The 22,903-nt window shown below is 41.8% G+C and overlaps 1 protein-coding gene across 1 annotated transcript in view; it reads left to right on the plus strand.

Moving 5' to 3' along the window:
- Positions 1 to 22,903, plus strand: part of PHLPP2 (PH domain and leucine rich repeat protein phosphatase 2) — a 32,445-nt gene continuing 9,542 nt past the window's right edge. Inside the window, exons 1-13 of the mRNA XM_066557137.1 lie at positions 1 to 138; positions 345 to 589; positions 5,361 to 5,494; positions 9,541 to 9,731; positions 10,161 to 10,286; positions 11,369 to 11,523; positions 15,897 to 16,043; positions 17,515 to 17,745; positions 18,469 to 18,671; positions 19,178 to 19,238; positions 19,754 to 19,849; positions 21,150 to 21,305; positions 22,237 to 22,437. Coding sequence (XP_066413234.1) covers positions 7 to 138; positions 345 to 589; positions 5,361 to 5,494; positions 9,541 to 9,731; positions 10,161 to 10,286; positions 11,369 to 11,523; positions 15,897 to 16,043; positions 17,515 to 17,745; positions 18,469 to 18,671; positions 19,178 to 19,238; positions 19,754 to 19,849; positions 21,150 to 21,305; positions 22,237 to 22,437 — 2,078 coding nt within the window. The 5' untranslated portion in view covers positions 1 to 6. The remainder of the gene's footprint in view (positions 139 to 344; positions 590 to 5,360; positions 5,495 to 9,540; positions 9,732 to 10,160; positions 10,287 to 11,368; positions 11,524 to 15,896; positions 16,044 to 17,514; positions 17,746 to 18,468; positions 18,672 to 19,177; positions 19,239 to 19,753; positions 19,850 to 21,149; positions 21,306 to 22,236; positions 22,438 to 22,903) is intronic.

Below are 22,903 nucleotides of genomic sequence, written 5' to 3' on the forward strand. Positions count from 1 at the left end.
CCGGCCATGGGGGAGGCCGGCCCGGCTGCGGGGCTGGGGCCCAGGGAGGCGCAGGAGCCCGAGGAGGACGAGGCGGCGGCGCCGGGAGGCACACGGGGGTGCCGGGCCGGATCCCGCGGCGGCATCCGGGTGCTGAAGGTGAGGAGGGGACCGAGGCCTCCGCCGCTCCGGGCGACTCGGTGGGGTGGAGGAGAGTCGGCTGCGGGACGCGGGAGACATTTGCCCGCTGCGACCTTGGTCTTTCCCATGGCAGTGGCTGCTGCCGGTGCGGAGCGGGCCGGTGCGGGGCCGGGCCGGAGCGCGGCCGCAGGCGGTGCTGACGCTCGGTCTGGGCTGCCTTGCAGAGGAACGTGAAGCGCACCGGGAGCAGGAGCTGCCAGAGCAGGAGTCGGGTTGGCTCCCGTGAGAGGATCTGGCTGAAAGGGGACGTCGGACGAGGCTGCGTGTATGTTTATGGAAGAGACTCAGCGGCTGCGGCTCCCTCGGACTTGCGCCTGGTCCTCTGTACAGTGGACACCCAAGCCTCGGAGATCTGCGACGGAGAAGGGAGGAAAAACCTCTTTTTGCAGCTTCATGGAGACCTGGTCAGGTGAGGGCCGAGAAAGGATAAACCTGACTGAGAAATGTTTTGTATAGGTCTGCGAGGCTGTTGTTCAGCGTGTCTCTATGCCTGTTGGCAGGGCAGGTAGGGAACAGGCAGAGGTAGTAACTGGCAGTCAGGTACAGCCTTGAGTCATGCACTTCATAAAAATTAGATGGTGGTGAAATAGAGGTTACACACTTCGTAGTTATGTGTTTTAACAAGGAGGGTTTGACTGTTGCTCTAGCCAGAAATATGTCCTCGTTTTCTGAGTAGAGACACCTGTTTATATATTCCTTTGTTATGTTCTGTGTTATGGAGGTTTTAGCCTCTGGACAACCTAATCTATTTAAGAGGCTGTAAACAGTTACTTTGACTCAGCAAAAGAAGTAAGGTGCTTTCACAGTTATGTAATTTAATATTTACATGTGAGTAATTTTTTTCGCTGAGAAGAGTTGCCAGCTAAATAATTAAAGGCAGACAGAAATTGTAGCAAGGGTTGTATAAAGAAGGCTTAAGCATCAGATGCTATGTTTTATGCCAGAAGTCAATTTAGGCTGAAAATAGATGGCTCAGGGTTTAATGTGTGTGAACTTTATTCTGTGAGTGTGTAATGGACTCCTCTAGGTTTAGAAGCTCCCATTCAGTTTGTTAGGATTTAAACTTTGCACTGATTCTTCTGGACTTAAGATTCAGTTATAAAAAATTGCTGCTCCTGTTCTCAGGAGCAAATAATTGCTGTGGTCTCCTTACTTAAAGGCTAAGCAGTAGATACAATGCATTTTGAACAGATCTAGTAGCTGCATTTTTGATGTGAAATGAAGGTTACAGGTCAAATGTGTACAGCTCTTAAAACTCTCATGTATGTTTGCTCTGTAATGGGGTGGGAATGCTGGTGGTGGGAGATGCAGAGAGAGCAGGACTTGTTTAAAACTGACTGTTGGAAAAGGTTGATTAGAACCATTTGCAGGGTTACAGGAATTAGGGATGGATTAGTTAGAAATGCTGTATGAGAACAGATGGACACTTGAACACTGCCACTGAGGCAGCTGGAAACCTCTGTTTCTTGCTTGAAAAATTTGTAAGGAAGTTGCCATGTTTAGGACCCTAATAGCAAGCAGATTTTTCAGCATTTTTAAGGAAGGGCAGAGCCTTTCATGCAGATCCTGAAAAAGCTTAGGTAAAGGTTGTAGATGTGTTCAGAGAGATACATTTTGACTTTATTTAACTTTTGAAGTGGCTTTTGCATTTGAATTCTTTTCAGCCTCTCTTCTCATGCTAGCTAGCTGTGCCTGTCTTTGATTTGTTGCAGATTTTGCACTGATTAGGAAATTGGCAGCAAATTGCTGCCAGCCTTTTGGAAGCAAGTCCTGAGCTTTAAATTATTACTTCCCACTCCTTTTACCTCTTGGTATGTCTAGGACTTGGCTAAGATTTGTCATAAATTTTGTAAAGAGTTCTTGGTTATGATGTGTCTATTCCTTGTAATTCTCAGAAGGTGTTTGTCACAGGAGAGATCCTTGAAATGCTTCCCACTGGAGCGGTTCTTGGTAGGGAAGCAGGAGTTACCAGTATTGCTTCACTAACCCCTGTGTTAGTAGCAGGAAGCAGACCTCAGTGGTATCTACTTGCATGTCCACAGGAAGATGACAGAGTGCCCAAGATTATCCTCATGCCCCGTTGAGATAATTCCTTCCTCAAACAAACTTTACCAATTACTTTAATAACATGTTCATTATACAAATTGCTTTGTTAAATATCTGATCACATCTTACCATAACTACATGCGTCTCCCAGACAGCTTCTGAATTCTTCGCCCTTTTAATATCAGCAGGTGACTTTCTTTCCAGAGCATCACAGATGTTGGTTTGGCACCTGGCTTGGAAGACTGAAAGCTGCATGGAAGAATAGCAGAAGCTCTTTTATGTATTCAGTCTAAATATTCAGCAATGTCCTTGTGATCATTCTGTTTCCGTTTCAATTCTATGAGTTCAAGTCAGTTTCTGGAAGAACTTTTTCTTCTCCACAATGCACCTCAAGGATCTTGAGCTTTCTCCTAGCCAGAATCTTTTTTTATGCTTGTATCCATTCATATCTGGAAATTATATCTTCCTGCAGAGGGAGGGGTTAAACGAGAATTGCAGGGATACCTTCTTTGCTCTGGATACCGCTCGCAACCAAAATTTTAGCTTCCAAGATGCGAAAACTTGACCCTTACTTATGGAGAGCTACAGTTGCAACAGGAATGAAACTGAAACTGTTGCTCCTTCTTTTTGGCTTTTCTGTCTCCTTAAGCCTTTGCACCTGTTCTCCCGAGAGCTGCTGTGAGCAAATGAAATATTCAGTCCCTGATGTGTGATACCGCTGAGGATGTCATGGGCTGTTTGCGCCAGATTGCAGCTGCTGTGACAGCCACGTGTTCTCGCATGTGCCAGTGTTCAGAGCTCATTGTGTTGAGCTCTGAACAGGATGAGTTTGTGCAGTTCTAATGTGAGCTGATGCCAGTTTCACACCACATTGCTTGCTCTCCAACTATCAGCTACATTGCCTTTTTAGGCTATAAACTTTGTTTGAGAGTAATCCTTCTTCTGATCCAGAGGTCCTGTGTGTGAAGTGAGAGTTGCAATGTATCTGCTTGTAATACCTGAGTTATTATACTTCTTGAGATGTGTCTTGGTGACTCCAAAGGAAGCCTGGATGACTAGGTACTTGTAAATGGTGCATGTTTTATGAAATCAGTCCTGCCTTAATTATTTGATGACATTTGTAAAGCTGTCAGTAATAGTGAAATACTCTGATATAGTAATTAAAAGCAATCAGAAATATTCTTATTCCTAAGAAGATATGCGAAGAAGTGAAAAGGTTTGGTACATACAGCAATGAAATGTTTCCCATTAAGACGCACAGTATAAATAATGTATGCAAGTCAACAAAGTTTAATGCAAAACAGGTCCTGCCTAGCAAATTCTATCTTGATGCTTCAAAATTTTGAGCTTCGTTGCCAAAGGTATTAGTCATTCATTGCAGTGAGATGTTGGACTGGGCTCTGAGCAGTCTGTTCAAGTCGAAGATGTCCCTGTCCATGGTGGGATGGTTTGAGTAGATGATCTTTAAAGGCCCTTCCTGCCCAAAATGCCTCAGGTTCTGTGTTCTGATGTCATGGGGAGAAAAGCAATGCACAAACCAGTAGAACTTATTGGCTAATATCTTACAAACTGGAAACTGTTATTCAGTGTAAGCATCTTGTTTTGGGTGAGGAGCTGTTTGAAGGAAAAAATGTAAACTTGCATTGTTCAGTTTGCCCTGTTAATAACCTGTGGCTAAAAGGTATGAGCTCAGGAGGGCATGAATGGAGGGAGTGATGGGTACTGAGAAATCAGTGCAGCAGATTGCTCTAGACGGTTTAGTATGCAGTATTTCCTGGAAAACACTGCTTTTCAGTGTCACTGGGTAGATTTATGTGAAAGACAAGTGTACTAAATACTGCAAAGGAGAGGAAGGAGGCTATAGGTTGCCAAAAGATGCAGTTCAGGAGGACTTGCGCATTAGAGGGATATGAGTCTAGAGCAGGTTTGATCCAAGAACAGAAAAGTGTTTGGGCTGAACTAAAGTGTATGTGCGGTTTTGTGAAGTCAGTACATGGATACAGGGAACAATCATGTTAGTGCTTACAGAGTAGGGATAAACTAAAAAAAAAATTGGTGGTAAAAGTCCTTTTGAACAAAAGTAGACCCATTCTACTGCAAGAATAGTTTTAAAAGTACCTCGCGCCTTATATTGAAGTGGAAGTTTCAAATGTTTCGTGACATGGTTTATAAACTCCTGTTTAAAAAAGAGGAGACCATTAAGATCCAGTAACTGTAATCTGAAGGTAGGTATGTTTAGATTAAAAATGGGGATTTTTAACGTTGGATAATGAGTAGACTATTGGAACAATATATTTTAACTCCTACCATATATTTTAACTCCTACCTAACAGTGCCTAATCTTTTACACTAATATTTTTTTCCCTAAAATAAAACTTGTAATTTAGCAAGAAACTCTGTTGTTTTTATTGAAGAAAATCACAATACGGGGTCCCTGGAAAAAGTGAGAAGAGAGGATCAGAAAAGATGTTTTCCATTCTGAATACACTAAATCTGATGTTTCAGGAGAACCTTCTCTTATTGCTGTTAATTCAAGCTAGCCACCGAGTCCTTCCTGTGTTCTGCCATAGTTCTAAAACATCCTTTTAAATATACTGGTTGAGTTAACTTGCCAAAGCATAAGAATCTAGCCACTGATGTGAATTGAAGAGAGTAGGAAATTTGTCTTATGTTTGCTTTGGGATTTTTTATGATTCTTCATGAGGATTCTTCAAATGCTTTGCTCTAAGCTGCATTCAGAAGAAAAATTTACAATTTTTTTTTATATTTTTGAGACATTATACACAGGGTTTTTTAATTACTTGCCATCTGCTTTTTTTTTTGTATTTCTGGTTTTGTGTCTTGTCATGGATTCCTCCTGGTGCTCCTTAAATCATGAAATAGAAATATTCACCATGAATTGTGTGGCTTATGCCAATTGCTGTTTCTCTGTGTTTCTCTTCTGCAATGTAATTCACAAGTGCTGCAGTTCTTAAGTGCTGCTTGTCAAGCAGGGAGCAGAGACCCAAGAGTCTGTGCTTGCCAGACCTTTTCAGAGGAGCAGATGTGTGTCAGTATTCCTCATGCTTTAGCTGTACTGAGACTTGTTTAATCTCTTTTGCATTCTCAAACTTCTTTCTTGTATGTTTTGACAGGAGGCTGGAGCCCACAGAAAAACCCCTTCAGATTGTGTATGACTACTTGGCTCGGTTGGGTTTTGATGATCCTCTCAGAATGCAGGAAGAGGCAGCAAACTCTGATCTCAGCTGTATGATTCGCTTTTACAGTGGTAAGAAATTGTGTGTGTGCACTGTCACTGTTCCTGCAGCTGTAACTATGAGCTGGAGCTTGGCTAAAGCCTGAGTCATCAGCCTGCTGGGCTTATAGAGGGCTACATCAAGCACCTGCAGCACCAGTAAGCATTTCTTAAAATAAAGCATTTTAAAGATTATTAGGAAAAAAATCACACTTCTGTAGTTTTCTTGATCCTGTCCATGACTTGAGAAAAGACAGGTCCACAGGAGGGCACAAGATTGCTCTGTTGTCTTTAGATTCAAATATTGCAACTGATGACTTAGGGAGTTCTGTTTAGATATGCATGAAGATTGTATTTACAAAAAGTTTGTGGATATGTGCAAGGAAGCTCCTGGTCAAATACCTCCACAACCTTTTAATAGTGAAGAGTGAAGGTGCCAGCTGGTTAATGATAATGCAGGCTGCCATCAGAACCCTAGGGCACTGGATTGCAGAAGCAAGACTTTGGAGTGTGGCCTGTTGAATTGGTTTGGGCAGGAGACAGTATACACAAGGAGCCACAGATAGCAAGCATAGGCCTGTGGGCATGTGGTACTAGCAGTCAGAAAAGGAATTCACTGAAGTAAACAGGAAATATAAAAGAAATGAGGGTGAGGAAAGATAATGAGGAGATTGTTTTCTTACTTGTAAGTACTTCACCTGTCTACTTTTTGCATTTCAGAAAAAAAAAAAAAAAAACAAGATGTTTTTAATGGAAAATTGTTTCTGCACTGTGGATCTGGGCAGCCAGGCTAAGCTGCTAGCCATCTTTTGGTTATTCAGTGTCAAAAAAATGCATTTATAAGAAATCAGCTTCTTCACCCTGCTATCTGAGACAAACCCATTTTGTCTGGGAACTGTGTGTAAGAACAGGCAAAACAGCGTGGATACTGTATACACCATATATATAAAAATATAAATTTTTTTTTTTTTTTTGCAAAACAAGGAGTGTAACAGATGGAATGAAGTCTGACATGCCTAGTCTGGATTTATGGAGCAAGGGAGTCGGAAGTTACTTCAGCTGGAAGGAGTAGAGGCATCAAGGATAGGGGTATGGAGAACTTCTGAGGAAAAAATGAAAGCTTGGGTATGTCAAGCAGGAACTGCCGAGGATTCACAAACAGCAACTCAACTTAATGGAACCAAGTAGATAGAAAATGTAATTGAATAGTTTCAGTCAGCATGGGTGTCTGGTCTGCTTAGAAGAAAGTGATGAAGGAAGAAGGATAAGGGTTGAAGTGTTTTCAGGAGACCTGTTTTAAGCAAATGCTGACAAAGTGATTCTCAAAGGTAGGGGAGGAATTAGAGGGAATGCTATGGAGGATGATACAATAATTTTGCAAAGTCTGCACCTGAGAACATAAGGGAGGAAGTAATGGATTTTACACAGAAAAACTTTACTTAGAATCGTGGCGTCACAGACTGGTTTGGGTTGGAAGGAACCTTAAAGATCATCTAGTTCCACCCTCCTGTCATGGGCTGGGACACTTTCCACTAGACCAGATTTCTCCAAGCCCCACCCAGCCTGGCCTTGGACAGTTCCAGAGATGGAGCAGCCACAGCTTCTCTGGGCAACCTGTGCTAGGGCCTCCCCACCCTCCCCATAAAACATTTCTTCCTTATGTCCAGTGTAAATTTGCCCTCTTTCTGTTTAGAAACAATGGCCCATTGTTCTGCCGTTATAGGCCTTCATAAAATGTCTCTCTATGTCTTTCTTATAAGCTGCCTTTATATATAGAAAAGCTGCAAGAAGGTCTTCCCAGAGCCTTCTTTGCTCTGGGCTGAAGAACCCCAACTCTCTCAGCCCGTCTCCATAGGAGAGGTGTCATGGTTTTGGACAGAGGGGGAAACTGGAGCATTGGTGCAGCTGCGTAGTAATGCTTGGAGCAGTGCTGCTGTGGCAGTTAGTAGTAGGATACCACTTTTAGTCCCATAATAGTGTTTTCTTAAAAGTATGGGGCTGGTCTTTCAGCCTGGTGAAATCAAAGCAATTTTTTCTGTGGGTTCTCACAGTTTCTTACCAGTAAAGGATATCTTATGTCAAATGTCATGTGTGTGAAACAAAGCTATTGTTGTAAATAAACAACTGCATGTTTCAGCTAAATTCAGCCAGATATGGACATCACGTCAGTATTTTAGATTTGGCAAGCTGAAAATCCTGCTAACTGAGAAAGAATGTTACAGCTTTAGTTCGTAGTTAACTGTTTGCTCCTGATAAATGTTTGGAGTATGGTTTTCTTATTCAAACTTGCTTTGTGATCAGTGTGACCTGCTTACTCCACATAGCATCATTTTGAACATCCAGCCCAGGACCCCAGTAGGGTGCCAGGAGCAGCTGGACCTTAGTGCCAATCAGCTCTGAAACAGCTCAAACCTCTTCATATGCTACCAGTATCTCTTTCAGTTCAGCCCAATATTGTGGGCTCCAAATCCTCTGTAACCCCGACTCCAGAAGCGGAATGGTCGACCTTGAGTATGGCCAGCACAGCAGCAACTGGCAGCAGTCTGACTCCAGTCCAGTCGGAGTAGTTGCAGTGGCTTGTCACAGGGTTGGAGTAGCCACAAATAGTTGCTTCTCCCTAAACAAGACCTGAACCACATTCATGATGCCTAGCAATAGGGAACCAGACTGGTTTCAACATCCCAAGGATATTAAAAATTCCCAAATGTAATTGTTGTAATTAACCCGGAGGAGAAAAAGAGGATGTGGGAAGTATCCACTCCCTAGGCGGGCTCTCTGAGGAGAAAAGGCAAATGGTGTCATTATTGATATTTTCCACTAAATGGCACCAGAGCACAAAGGTAGGGGCCATGCTGAGCACACAGACCACATTACAAAATACACCATAACCTTAACCCAGCCTTTATAGCAGATAAGGTGTTACATAATGCAGCCTTGAGAACAAGTGCAAGAAAATTGAGCAAACCAATCAATATTGTGACCAGCCACTGTTAAAGCAATAAATGCTTATAGCAAATCTGTTTTAACACACTCTGGTCAGATCTGTCTCTGCCCTTAGTGCTCCAGGTTTGGCACCTAAAAGGACTTTTGTGGTTTTACCTCAGCCACCCAATTAGCACCACTCATCTGCTCACTCACACACTGCTTTCCCCCATGGGATGGGAAGGAGAATGGGAAAAAGATGATACCTGTGGACTGAAAACAGTTTAATAATTGAAATAAAGTAAATTAATAATAATTGTAATTAAAAGGGAAATAACAAAGAGAGAGGAATAAGACACAAGTGATCCACAATACACTGCTCATCACACCAGTGCCCTTTCTCTAACAGTGCTCAGCCCTCCTCTCCCAGTTCCTTAAGTTTGTATACTGCATGGTGTTCTGTGGTGGGAAATATCCCCTTTGCTAGTTTGGATCACCTGGTACAACCATGCTCCCTTGCAGTTTCTTCTGCACCTGCTTCCTGCAGAGAATGGGACGCTGTAAAGTCCTTGACTTGGGTGAGCGCTGCTGAACCAACCAAAACAGCAGTTTTTTTAGTGTTATTTTTTTTATGTTATCAACGTTATTCTCACACTGAGGCCAAAACACAGCCTTGTACCATCTGCCAGGAAGAAAATTAATTCTATCTCAGGCAAAACCAGGATGGTCATCTTCAGGGAAAGAACTTCCTTTGTAGTTGATTTTCCAGGACTTCCTTTTAAGTCCAGTAGAAGCCACTTATTTAATGATTTCAGTGACTTCAGCTGACTCAATGAGAGTTTAAAATTATTTTTCTGTTGCATTTGAACGAAGGATATTTGGCAAGCATGTGGATTTGCTAAGGTCTGTGGATTAAAAACACGATGCATGGCAACCATTCTAACATTGCTCTGGGAGGCACAAGTGGTGCTGGTCAGCCGCTGTTCCTGCACTGAGGATGTTGCTTGTCCTCTGCATGAGACTTTTTTTTGGAGTGCAGTTTGTCTGCTTGTTCTTTACAACACCTGGTTTTGCATGTTAGAGCCGTTTTATTTGTACTCACAGATAAGAATGAAGAACATATGGACAGTAAATGCTAATGTCCCCTTTTTCTTCAGAAAAGCCATGTCAGGTGGAACAGCTGGATCGCATCCTGCTCTCCGGAGTCTATAACGTACGCAAAGGAAAGACCCAGCTGCACAAGTGGGCAGAGCGCTCCGTCACTCTCTGTGGCACGTGCCTCATTGTATCCTCAGTGAAGGACAGCCATGCAGGGAAGATGCACATCTTGCCTCTCGTTGGAGGGAAGGTAAGGCTTTTTTTTTGTTTTTAGTTCTCTGTAGCCTGGGAAGGAAGAAGAAATGTAGTAGTGATGGGAATTGCCCACAAGAGATTAACGTAGGCTTTTTTAACAGATTATTGCATTAACGTGCCCAAACCTCTTTCTACTTGCTCTGCTTAGGTAGTAGTCTGAAGGCTAATAAAACAAAGAAACACTGCTCAGCTTTCACAGCAGTAGCCAATGTGCATGGACTCTCTGGAAATTACTACTTCTTGTATCCATTTCAACAGAAATATGTTAAGCAGGATTTACTTCTGTGTTTTTCTCCAGTGACTACAGCAGTATTTTCGGCAAAATGCAGTGTTACTGGTGGTCAGTAATACTTCACCCTAGACTTCAAGTAGTTGTCATTGCTGGCTCTTAGGCAGACTGCTGTTGTCAATTCTCCCTCCGCAGGTGGAAGAGATGAAACGTCGGCAGTACACCCTTGCTTTCACATCTGCTGGAGCGCAAGCTCAGACCTACCACATTTCCTTTGAAACGCTGGCAGAGTGCCAGCGGTGGCACCGGCAGGCATCCACGGTGAGGCCATGGGGACACTGTGGTTTGGATGTGGGTGCAGGGTACACCACAGGAAGGTTATTATGATGCAAGCTTGATCTGCAGTCAGAGATGATGCTACGATGCTGGAGAAAGTACCCAGGACATTTTCCAGCTTTATTTCCTTCATGCTCTGGGCTACAGAGATTTTTCTCTTAGCCTTCTCTTTTCCTCTACCTGTGCAACATTGTTGAGCAGTAGTTCTGTGCTGTTTTAACCTCTGCTGCACCTACAAGACTAACTTAATCACAGGTCCCTAGAGCAAACCTCAGGGACTGGCTGACTACAGCCATAGAAACCTACAGATTGCATTTGCCCTACTTGAATGTGCTTGAAGTATGACCTGAACATACACAGGGCTGCCTTGAGGTTTGAGATACAGAGACATTGTAGGTCAGCAAGGATATTAAGAAATACAAAATGAGTTCAGGGTAAAGCAGGTCATAAAATGTCAAATTAATCACCGAAGACCTCAAGACAAAACATACTTTATGAAAGGACATGAGATTTGCAGAGACTTTATGAAATGCTGCAAAACCATAATTTATGAAGCCTTTTTATAACAAGTTATGTTTCAAATTTTATACTTTCCACAAGCTAATAAAAGAAAGAAGTAGCTAGAAGTACAGAAGAAGCAGCTATGCTAGGCAGAGGTTCTGTAAACCTCACAGAACTGAACTGGAAAATCAGCTGCTTCCTGTTGCTTCTTGCACCTTTGGAAGGCACTTGAGATTTCTCAATAGAGTTTCCTGAAAGATCCGTTTTCCTCTGTTACCCTGGCTGTCTTACAGCCTTGCCTTTAGGCAGTGTGCCCAGTGCACATACAGAGCAGGGCTTTGTGTGAATCCTGGCTGGTATCCAGCTATGCATCCTTGTCAGGGATGTAGCAAAGGGCATAGGCTTGTACTTCATGGACTCCCATTTCCTACATGGACTCTACCTGGTAGGTACAAGGGGTTCTTTCATGTTCTTGCAAATTGTTTATTATTTGTATTCTTTGGTCTTCCATTAGACTTCCAGAGAAAATTTGTTGCACAGCTGCAGCTTTTTCTCTTTCTTTTCAGATTGTGTCTATGCGATTTAGCATGGTTGATCTTTCATGCTACAGCCTTGAGGAAGTACCAGAGCACCTCTTCTACAGTCAAGATATCACCTACCTCAACTTACGCCACAATTTTATGAGAACAAGTGGAGCAGGGAGTCTTGACTCTCTTTGCAGGTCTGCAAAGAATCATTTTTCTCCTACATTTGGAGTCCTTGACATATGGATACAGGAATGAAGTATTGCCTGTTCTCTTGGGGATGGTAAAAAATTGATCTTTAGGAAGCTCTAACAAGTGAGGGGGTTGGAAGCAGAACTGAGCAGCACAAGCAGGAATAAACTTCCAACAATTTATAGTATTCATGAGCTCCCTTCCACAGATTCTGTGCTAACTCTGATGTGAGATAAGCCTTGTGGGGTGACATGCCATTTCTGTGGACAAGATGCAATAGTAATATTAGGCTGCTTGCTAAGCAGAGACCATCTTGGGGTATAAAATAAAAAGCAAGGAAAAGCATAATGCTGCTGCTGTGAATAAGTTTGTAGGAAAAAGTTTAGGTCTGAAAAACCTTGTTTCGGCAAGTTCTTAATGTGTATTTGGAATTGGCAGAGGGCCTGTGAGACTCCAGCTTTGCTTTGGAAACTTGTGATGATCTGCTTTTAAGAGAGTAGCAGTTGTGTGATGGTATGGAAGCATGATGTAGTCATCTTAGGTAAGTGAAGGAGTCTTACAAAAATATTTTTAAATTAATTTCCCAAAATCATACAAATCTAGAGGGAGATTAGTCTGTTAATATGTATACCAGCCATGCTAAACAGAATTCAAGGAGTTGCTCTATGAGTTTTGGAAACTGTTAGGAAGCTTATAGTAATATTGTCCAATGGCTCTGTTTGGAATACATTTCCCTAAGGAAAATGTATGTGGAGAAACTTTGCAAAACTGCTTTTTGGTTTTTTGTTTGTTTTGGTTTGTTGTTGTTGTGGTTTTGAGGTTTGGTTGTTTTTGTCATTTTGGTTTGTTGGGTTTTTTTTTTTTTTTCAAGGCGGGGTGGGGTGGGGAAGGCTTTATTTTTGTTTTCTTTGTCTCTAGGGGCCTACTACTGTGCTATTTAGTTTTTCTTCCTCTAGGGTAATGAGATGCCCAGGTATCTATGAGAATATACAATGAAAAAAAATTGCTCACTTTTGGGAATTCTTTGCAGTTTCCTTGCAAGCCAGAATCTAGTCTGGTTTTCCAAATTTGTTTAAAAGTTTTCTAATGCTGAATTGTAATAGATTCTGTTACTGGAGAAGCTGCTTAAAATCATTTAAGATTTTGCTTTCTACTTGTCTCTTCAGCTACATTGTATGATTTTGAAAAGCACATCAGAACTTCATTTTCTAAAATGGAGTATCCTTGGTTCACAGGATCAGAAAGGGGCTTGAAATTTCTTTTGACCTTGCATGTAGTCAACAAGAAATCTGACATGTCAGAAACTCAACTCTTTTCCTGGCAGTGACTGTCTGATGAAGCTGAAATCCGCAAACAAACAAAAGCCATAAAAGAAGCTCTCACTTCACACAATCTTGAATAAGCAGATAGCATTAGGTTGCCCACATAAGGCTGCTCATTGCCTTTTGAAAAGATTTTCTATCTGAGGTTTTTAGGATGCTTCTAAGATTACAGCACCACAGGAAGACCCTTGCTCACTTGCAGTAGGTGCTCTCAGTGCATTGAGACTGTCAATTCCCAACAGCAGAATTTTTCACAATGATCAGATCTCTTCCTCTGAGATCTTCAAGCTCTAGGAGTCTAATTACCTATAACTATAGTAACGGAGCAAAAATAACTGGCTAAAGGGAAAATGTTAAGCAAAGAGCATTAAATAGCCCTAACTGCTTTGTTACATCGCCTAGTTTATTTTTTATGGATTGTAGTGCCTTTCAAGCATCTCCCTTATCTGACAAACTCTGAGATCTGGTCTTCATTGATACATGTGTGTGCACACACATGTATACATCTGCATGTCTCTTGTCAGCATTTTAGCTAGTTGATACATATTTGTGCTGGTGTGCTTTGGTGGCAGAACAGGATGTGTTAAACTTGGAATATTTCAGGGCAGCACCAGTTTGGGCTGCTAAACAGAGGATGGTAATGTCGCAGACATCTTTTCACTAAAAATCCTTTCTTTAGGATTTTTCCTTCTGAGAAGCTAAGAGGCCTGAGAGACATAATGTAAACAATGGTTATCTGCTGCTGTGGAATGCAACAGGTCCACCTGTGATTGGCCCATCTTGGATGTTTATAATTAATGGCCAATCAAGGACCGGGCTATCTTGGACAGAGTCTGAGAGAGCTGCCTTTGTTATCATTCTTTTCTATTCTTAGCTTAGTTAGCTTCTGAGAAAACCTGTCCTTCTTTTTCTTTTATTATAGTTATAATGTAATATATATATATATATCATAAAATAATAAATCAAGCCTTCTGAACATGGAGTCAACATTCTCGTCTCTTCCCTCATCAAAGAACCCCTGTGAACACGGTCACATGGCAATGCCATGGAAGATGCACTGCTGTGTTTCCATACTTCTTTGTTGTCTCAGTATGCCCTGTGAGAGCAGAAACCATAACCTGCGGAGCCACAACGATTTTGGAATCTTTATCCCTTATAATACCTGGTTCATATATACAGCTTGAATGAGAGTTGCATTTCCACTCCACTCCACTCCTACATCACTACATGAGTTTACTGAGGCAAAGAAGAAGGAACAGAAGGAGAGCTCAAAAGGCTTTAGAGTACTGTCCTTCCCACTGAGTATGGAAGTCTGCGTGAGGAAACTCAGACCAAGCTGTGTCATATACCAGTTTCACTTCAGCTTTTGGAAACTGTAATGCCCCTCTTGTGCTTGCCTTGATATTTTTGCAGAGGGATGAATTCTAAACATTAGTTGTGCTGTTGTGTTTAATGCTGCGTCTCTCAGAGCAGCTGCTCACTATGCTCTTAGAGAGAGGAAACACTGCTTGGCACTAAGAACAGGTGCCGCAAAAGCCATTGCAGAACTCCTGAGAAAGCAGTTTTATTAAAGCATTTGCTGATTTCAAACCCTGAGAGCCATGACCTGTCCTAAATCTCTTAAAGTTGAACCAGCTAATGAGATTGCTAAAATCTTTAGGTTCATCCTCATTGTTTCCTTCTTTTCCAATACTATGATGGAGTTTTGTGTGCAAGTTTCTAATTTTTGTATCATTGTTAGGCCTTTGCATTATCCTTCCTTTGAGGAAGGCTTTTACCAACATAGCATCTTTTTCTCTTTGGCTTTCAGTTGCAGTACAAGAGAGTCTGTGGCTGTAGCAAACAAAAATGCCTGTGCCCTTATTCATATGATGGGGTGCTCAAAGCAAACAACTCATATCCAAGTTTCAGCTATGCTCCCTCTTTCAAAAGAATAACATCCCCCAAGGTTATAAAGCATGGAGGAATATTATGCATAATTCCTACACAGATCATTACAAGTATTTTGAATCCAAAAAACGTCACTATAAAGAAGAAAACAACTCCAAAACCTTTCAGTTCTATATTTCAAGACATCTCAAGCTAGAAGTAATATTCTCCCTCAAGCTAATTAACCTTGGTTTTGTTACTGATATTAGAACATTTGTTTCAAAATAAGAGCTACTCACCAATGCCTGGGAAAAGTCAGGTGGGGGAGGCAGATGAAAAACTGCATGTTTCCAAGAAGTAGTTCTCTGGTACGTGAAATGTGCAGTTATCTCATTGAAGTGAGATACTAATTTCCCCACTGAATTAATTTTTGGTGGTTCCAGTTTGGGATGAAGAGGGAACAATACTTTTGCTTCCTGTAGAAGGAGGCAGGAACTCTTGGAGGAGAACCCTGCTGTGTGTTACCCCAGCCATGCTAAGTTCCTTCTCTGTCTTTGGAGCTAGCTGAAGGAGCTAGAGCTAGGTAACCCTTTTGCAGGCACTGGAGGGGCTGTGGTGACTGTGGGGCTGCCTGTTCTTGGGGCAGTGTGTGCCATGCAGTCTGCTGAGCGAGGAGCACTGTGGCTGTGCAATCTTGTTCCAGGACCTCTGGGTGCAGCTCTTGGGCTTCCCAGCATGAAGCAAGTGCTTTCCTAGTTTTCCCTTTTACAGCTTGGCTTGGCTTTCTGTTTTATTCTCAGAATAGTCCTAGTAAATATTTTCAGCTCCTCTTTTCCCAAGCTAAATAATTGTAGACTCTTACTGTAGTTAATTCTTCTAAGGTAAATTTTTTAACTGAGCATTTTATTCACCTTAATCTTAGTAGGAGTCACTAGGACGAAGCTTGTTAGGTCGGTGTAGAAGGTCATTATCAGTTGCTGCAGTAAACCCGTGGTATTTGATCACTTTCAGTATGACAGTTGAGAAGAATATCAATGACTTAAACCCAAATTTATGCAGAGACTCCTGTAATGAGTTAGCTGACTGTATCACCAGTGTACAAATACTTTAAAATTCTTTATGACTGGTTTGTGTATTTTTGCTTTTAGACATGTATTTTGTGCATTAACTAGTGTTCTTGCTAATAGGTTTTCTCAGTTGAAGAGTCTGAACTTGTCTCATAATAGACTGGGAGAGTTTCCTGTATCACTGTGTGAGATCTCTACTCTGACAGAGCTTAATATTTCCTGTAATGGACTTCATTACTTGCCAAGTCAGATTGGCAAACTGTTGAAGTGAGTATGTTCTTTACATCTGTGATCATAAGTACCCTTGGTGCCTCAGCTGAGCACTACTGATGTGCAGCTACTGTTTCTGAAAGTGTGAAAAAAAAAAAAAAAAAACTAGGGCAGCCTGTTATATCCATGAAGGCTGAATGATTAATTTGACTCCAGCAGAAGGTCAAGAACTAAGATGTGCAATCCCTTAATCACTACCAGGAAAACATCACAACTGCTAGCGCAGAAAACATAAGGAAACTTGATACAGATAAAGCACTGAAGGCAACTGCATTGTTTCTCAAATAAGTCTATGTGCATTTTTCTGCAGCTTCAGAGTTGTTTGACTTTCTGCATTTGTTATTTGAATTTAATATTTTCAGTACTGATGTAATTTCTATTGAAGTTTTAATTTATTGTAAAAACTTTTCTGTGATAACTTCTCACAGGGGTCTAGTGATTTTTGTCAGCACTGGTATGTTTGATTGTGTTCTACAGATTTAGCTGCTTTTGTGTTAGAGGATTTTAACATGAAAAAACTTGAGCAATCCCCTCTGAAAATTTTGTCTTAAAGTGTTTGCTGGAGCCTTGTCCATTTTCCCCAGTAGCTGCCCCAAATGCATAAGAGCTTAAGCTTAGGCAAATTTAATTGCAAGACTGTTAGTACATTTAGATAAACATCAACAGATGTTTATCTAAACGTACATATGGATAAACATTAATATTGAACTGTTGATTTGTTGGGGCCTTCTTTTCCTCCAACTTGTATCTTTAAAAAAGGCGTGTCTGCAGCCACACTGGATGTGAACAAGTAATTTCCTCAATAATCTTTTAGCCATATGCAAACTGTGAGGATAAAGTTATATGTAGGCATTCACCTCCTGGAGGTTTATAGTATAGTTATGGGTCCAGTTATCTTGATGACTCCTTGAGCCCTTATTCATAAGAACTTTTTGTGGCCTTGGATTTAATTTCTACCACCACTAAACACAGAAAGATCTCTGTTGGAACATAATCATAGTAAGGGAATTGTATACTTGGGATCTGAGTCTCAAAAGCCATACAACCTTTGAAACAATTCATTATACAACAGAGCTACCTTATTCTTTTCTGAGTGTGTGTTGGAACGGACAACTGGAGTGTAAAAATCTTCTACTAGTGCATTAATGTGGTAGGAGGTGTGATTAAACTGTGCCATTTGTAGAAAATTAAGCAATTAAGTAAATATCTTTCATTTACAGTGTAAGTACTGGTTTGTATTTTGCTTATGTTAACTTACAATCTTTGGCACAACTGGAAGTTCCAAGCCTATTACATGTGTGATAAAAGTACTTCAGTAAATTTACGTGTATAAGAATAAAATTAGCTGTTATTTAAAAATAACCACATTGAGATCAGCTAACTATATGAGAAAATTCACTAAAAATACGAAATGTGATGTTCACTGCTCATTGCAGAAGTATTTTCTTTCTCTTTTTCACTGTTGCAGTCTCCAGACCTTCTGTCTTGATGGCAATTTCCTCACATCCTTACCAGAAGACATGGGAAACCTGCAGCAGCTCAGCTGTCTTGGGCTTTCCTTCAATAACTTCTGTGAACTGCCAGCAATTTGTGAGAAACTTGTCACCTTAGACAAACTAGCCCTGGCAGGGAACTTGATAGAGACCCTGGACCTGACAGTGCTGAACCGCATGGGTCACATCAAAAGTGTGGACCTGAGGTAAGGGGTGAAACTGGCAGGTGTCTATAAAATAGATTGGTACTTTCCATTTACAGCAGAGGATCTGTGCAACTTCTGGTACATTTTGCTATAATAACTAGGTTCAGCTTTTTCTCTTACTGGTTCTTTAGCTTTTATGGAGTTCTGTTTCTGAGGGTGTGCAGAATCCACTTGGAAAAGCAAGCTTAACTGAGCAGTGCCAGATGCTGAATGTGACCCAGCTCTCTGGTTTCCAGCTCTAGTTGAGCTTTGGTAGCTCAAGGTACTCAAACCTTGTTCTCTTCTTCCCTTCTTTGCCTCCCTGCCCTAGAGATGTGATCCTGATTCTCCAGGCTGCCAACTGCAGATCTCTCAGAAAGGAACAAAGATCTTTTTGTGTGTGGCAAGGCAGTCTAATATCTGTTCTCTGCATTAGCTTCCTGTGTCCATGCAGAGTAGCTGCCCCTTGACCTGGTTTCTGTTTTCTAGACTGGGTCTTTTTTCAGAATCTCTTAAGAATTTGGGAATCATTAAAATGATTATGTGTAGCAGTGTAGACAATGTTTTTCTTTGTATTCACTGCCTGAAATTTGCCATTGCTTGTCACACATCTCATTCACTGTACTCACCTCTGATGTTAGCCTTCACCAGAATTCTTCATTTCCTCTTCTTTCTTTTCTCTTACCAATGTCCAGTGTTCAGTGTCTTATTTTCTGACTTTTTAACTCATCTCTGAGTGTTTAGGCTGAACAACCTGAAGAGAGCAGCAGCTGACGCTCTGGAGGGGAACAAATCTTTGGCTTACATGGATTTACGAGACAATCAGATGACAGATCTGGATCTGAGCTCCTTGGTCAGCCTGGAGCAGCTGCACTGCGAGCGAAATAAGCTGAGAGAGCTGAGTCTGAGCGGCTTCTCCCTTCGGGCCCTGTATGCCAACAGCAACTGTATGTCTCTTTGTCTTCTTCACTTGCCTTTTCTCTTTAAGCCCTGAGAGGAAAGGAAAACAGCCTTTTGTCCTCTCTCACGCATTAAAAAAATACTTATGTTGATGTCATTGTGGTGAAACCATATGCAATGGGTCCTCTGAGGTTAGCTCCTATGGGTCACACATACGCGTGGGTGTACATAGGCTGTGTAACAGTGTGGAGATTGTAGTGTTATATCCAAGGAATTCATGTTCCATTGAGATCTGTTTGGGAGCCCACAAAGAAAAGTACAGTTCTCCCTTGTTCTGGTGCTCCACATGACAGATGGAGAACTGGATAGTGAGACACTATAGTGTGTCATATGGTAGGTGTATGAAGTGTGAACTCCGTGATGGGAAGTATCAATGGGGACCTTGAGTCTCCATAAAGAAAGACTGTGAGTCTCATTTGATAACTAAGCTGCATCTCTGTGCTGTTTTCTCTCTGAAGCTCTGCAATCATACTTATTTGTTTTACTTCATCAGGTCTGACAGCTGTCAATATTTATCCGGTTCCTGGTCTACTGACATGTCTAGAACTCTCTCAGTAAGTGATAATAACAGAATTTAAAGCAAGTATCTGGACATCTTGAGAGCAATTAAAAACAATAGAACTTCAAAGCCCAGCACTAAACAATGATGAAAGTGTCCCAGACCAGAAGCCCTTCTGAACCAGTATGACCTTTTCAGGTGACTTCGCTGTCCTTCAGCTGTAGGCTGTGATTAGGAAAAAAAAATCCAAGCAGGGACCACTGAACTTTGGCAGCTTACTGAACTGAGTGGGGGGGGATCTGTGGATCAAATATTTAGAGTAGTTCCAAGTGATCTCTGCTGTTGGTTTCATTGCCTACACCTGCCCTTGGAGCAGCATTGTGAGACCTGTAAGATAGGATGCCCTGCCAAGTCATGAGCCAGTTCAGTTTGCATTATCCGTGACTAACTCAGATGCTGTTCATTTTTTGCCTGTTGCTTTTGGTTTGGCTGTCACTAAAATCATGCAGCATTCAGAGTCTTTTCCATATGGAGTGCTGGTTTCTAGCTTTTCCCACTTGCTTTTCTCAGCAATCAACTACAGTGTGTCCCAGACTGGGCCTGTGAAGCAAAGAAACTGGAAGTTTTGGATGTGAGCTACAATCTACTCTTGGAGCTTCCATCGAGGTCAGAAAACCTTCATAAACAGAGCTGAGCTTTTTTCTACAATGGGCTGTCTGGGAAGAGAAAAGCAGTGCTATTCCCGTTGCTTAATTCCTTGTTATGTCGAGATACTTACTCTCACTTACTTTTTTTTTTTCTATGTAGCATCATAAATTCTCTGCATTCAAATGTTGGAAAGAACCAGTTTCTAGGTCAGCATTTTGAACAGTAGAGGATAGGTAATTCTATCCTGTGCTTTCGGCTGCTACTGCAGCTATTTGCACCAGGCATAGAACATGCTGCTGTGATTTATATGTGTCATCATGCTGTCTGTAAACACAGGTCATAGGTGAGACCCTAATACATTTTGCATCATGCCACAGAAATTTCATCTGTTACCTTTGACAGGCAGTTATCACAAAGGGACAATTCAGCTGATCTCAAATGTAGCTTTCACAGTACACCATCAGCCTGCTCCTTTCTCCCTATTTCCCTTTCAGTTTCTGCAGAAATGCAGTGAATGAGAGCCAAGAACTAATACAATTTTGCAGTTATTTAGCCTAGGAAGAAGCAAACCATAAGCATTCTCAGCCTAATAAGGGTGTTTGATGGGGCTGTGATTTGATGAATGACACAGTGCCTGGGGTAAGTTGCACTAAAATTGAATGGAGAAGTGGTTAACAGGGAAGAAATGCAGAACATGGGTTGGAGAAGTTGAAGCAAGAGACATAGGAGGTGAACAGCAGTGACATTCCAGTGATTGCCACAGAAAAACTGTATACATCAAAAGCAAGAAAAGGACACAGCAAGGATGTGATGGTGAGAACTTAGAAGAGAATTTTAGCCAATCCAGTGGATTGAAGGGACCAATATTTTAAGTATATTATGCACAGAATAATTTACTGCCTCAGAAATAATACAGGAGTGTTAAGCCGCTAGTTAAAGCTTTGAATTTATGTTGGCACTGTGGAAGCACATCTTTCTACCTACAAGTGACAACAGGCATTTAAAACATTCCTTTGTGACTTCTTTCTTTGTCTGCCTGAGAGAATGCTGGGCACATGCACACCGACTCGAACCACAAGATACCAAAGAGTAGTAGTGTAGAGGGAAGCGAAGATACGCATCCAAGCATTCAGAGAGACTTGAGTCATCTTACCCTGTGTGTTGTTCTGCTTTATAATTGTTTACATTTTATGGATCAGTGTATTTTAATTTTTCCCTGTTGTACAAGCAAATTAAGTGGATTAAATACTACCTTTCCCACTCTGTGAATGTCAAGAGGAATGAACCAAGTTAAATAGAAAACCCTGTGTCTTTCTAGGATCCTCAGAAGCTTAAGTCTTCGGAAGTTGATGGTGGGGCACAATCATCTGCAGAGCCTTCCACCTCTTCAAGAACACATTCCACTGGAGGTGCTGGACCTTCAGCACAATCTGTTGACTAAACTCCCAGAGACACTCTTTGTCAAAGCTCTGAAGTGAGTGTCAGTATCAAACATCTTTTGTCCGCATTATCCTTTGGAGTGTATGGGCTGAAAGTGGCACCTCTGTGACTGTCCTTGCAAGGTTCCATTTGCATAAGAGATAACGAGGTATGCTCTTGGTGAGGAGGTTATTCAGGTGCCATAAGGGAAGCCATCAAGCTGATTCGAAGGAATCAGTCCATGTTACTGTATAATTACAGGAAAACAGAAGCTGCCAGAAGAACTTTGTCTTTAAAAGTAGTCATAAGTTCAAGTGCAAAGAAAAGAAGCCAGTTAGATTCAGGTCATTCGAGAGCAACAAGAGAGACCCTTTACAAATGAACAGTCTCTCCTAACTGTATTCACACAGGAGTTAGCCCTTCTTTAAAGAAGCCCTTCTTTAAGTAAAGTTTTATGTTGTCTGCTTCCACCAGTATTACCCATGGGCTTTTCAGTACTCACTGTTTACTGTAAAAATGCATCCACTGTGCATATAGCTAGTAAGTCATTAGTAGACTCACTGCACAACTATCACACTCCCCCCGCACACTACAAACCACATAAAACAATGATGCACTAACAAACCAACCAGCATCACAATTGCTATCTTAACCACCATGTCTGTTATACTTCTTCCTATCTCCCCTATAATCCTTACCATTGTCTAAGAAATTTAGGATTACCTAAACCAAAGGCCTTCAAAGCCTTAAACAAGAGTTAAACCCTCTTAGTTTCTGCTAAAGTCCGCAGGCCACTACCCTGCATCCCCTAAATGCAACTCAGGTGCTTTAATTAAGCTAAGCTTAATATGACTAGGGATGTTACAGTATTGTCTGGCCTCCTGTCTCATACTGCTGTCTACACTGGCATTTGTACAGCTCCTTTTCCATGTTAATGGAGTGGTTTGGATGATGTGAAGTCTGATTCTTGCACTTGCTGTGGTTAGCCTCAGGTACCTGAATGCATCTGCCAACAGCCTGGAGTCCTTGCCCTCCACGTGTCCGGGGGAGGAGAGTTTGAGCATGCTGCAGCTGCTATACTTGACTAATAACAACCTCACAGATCAATGCATCCCTGTCTTGGTGGGACACCCAAACCTACGGATCCTGCATCTGGCAAACAACAACCTGCAGACTTTCCCTGCAAGGTAAGTCAGTAAGGCTGTTAGGCAAGACAATGCTGGGAGGAAGCTGCCACCTCCCCATGATTGTATGTGAGTCAAAGTCAGAGTGAGATGCTCTCCCTGTGGTTTGAAGACAAAAACCTGACATTTTCTACACACAAAAGGAGGAGAAGCATGTTAAGGGGGATTGGCACAGGGTCGTGCTGTCTGTAGGTTTTCCTGTTCTAGTTAAGGTGCCATCCAGGGGGACCAAGGGATGTAACTTCTTGTGTTGCATATGTGTGGGGATGGGGTGATATTTCTTTGCAACTTCAGCACTGATGGTGAAGGGTCTGTCTGTTGTACAAATCCAAGCCAGGCTTGGGGACCCTGCATCTTACTAGAGCATCTCCTAGGACTTTGGATCTCCTGTCAGTAAATCAGAAAAGTAGCTCATCAAGGGCAGTGTCTATAGATACCTCATCTGCAACTTCAGAAAGTTACAATGTCT

The sequence above is a fragment of the Molothrus aeneus genome, chromosome 11 (assembly GCF_037042795.1).
Source record: "Molothrus aeneus isolate 106 chromosome 11, BPBGC_Maene_1.0, whole genome shotgun sequence".
Lineage (NCBI taxonomy): Eukaryota > Metazoa > Chordata > Aves > Passeriformes > Icteridae > Molothrus > Molothrus aeneus.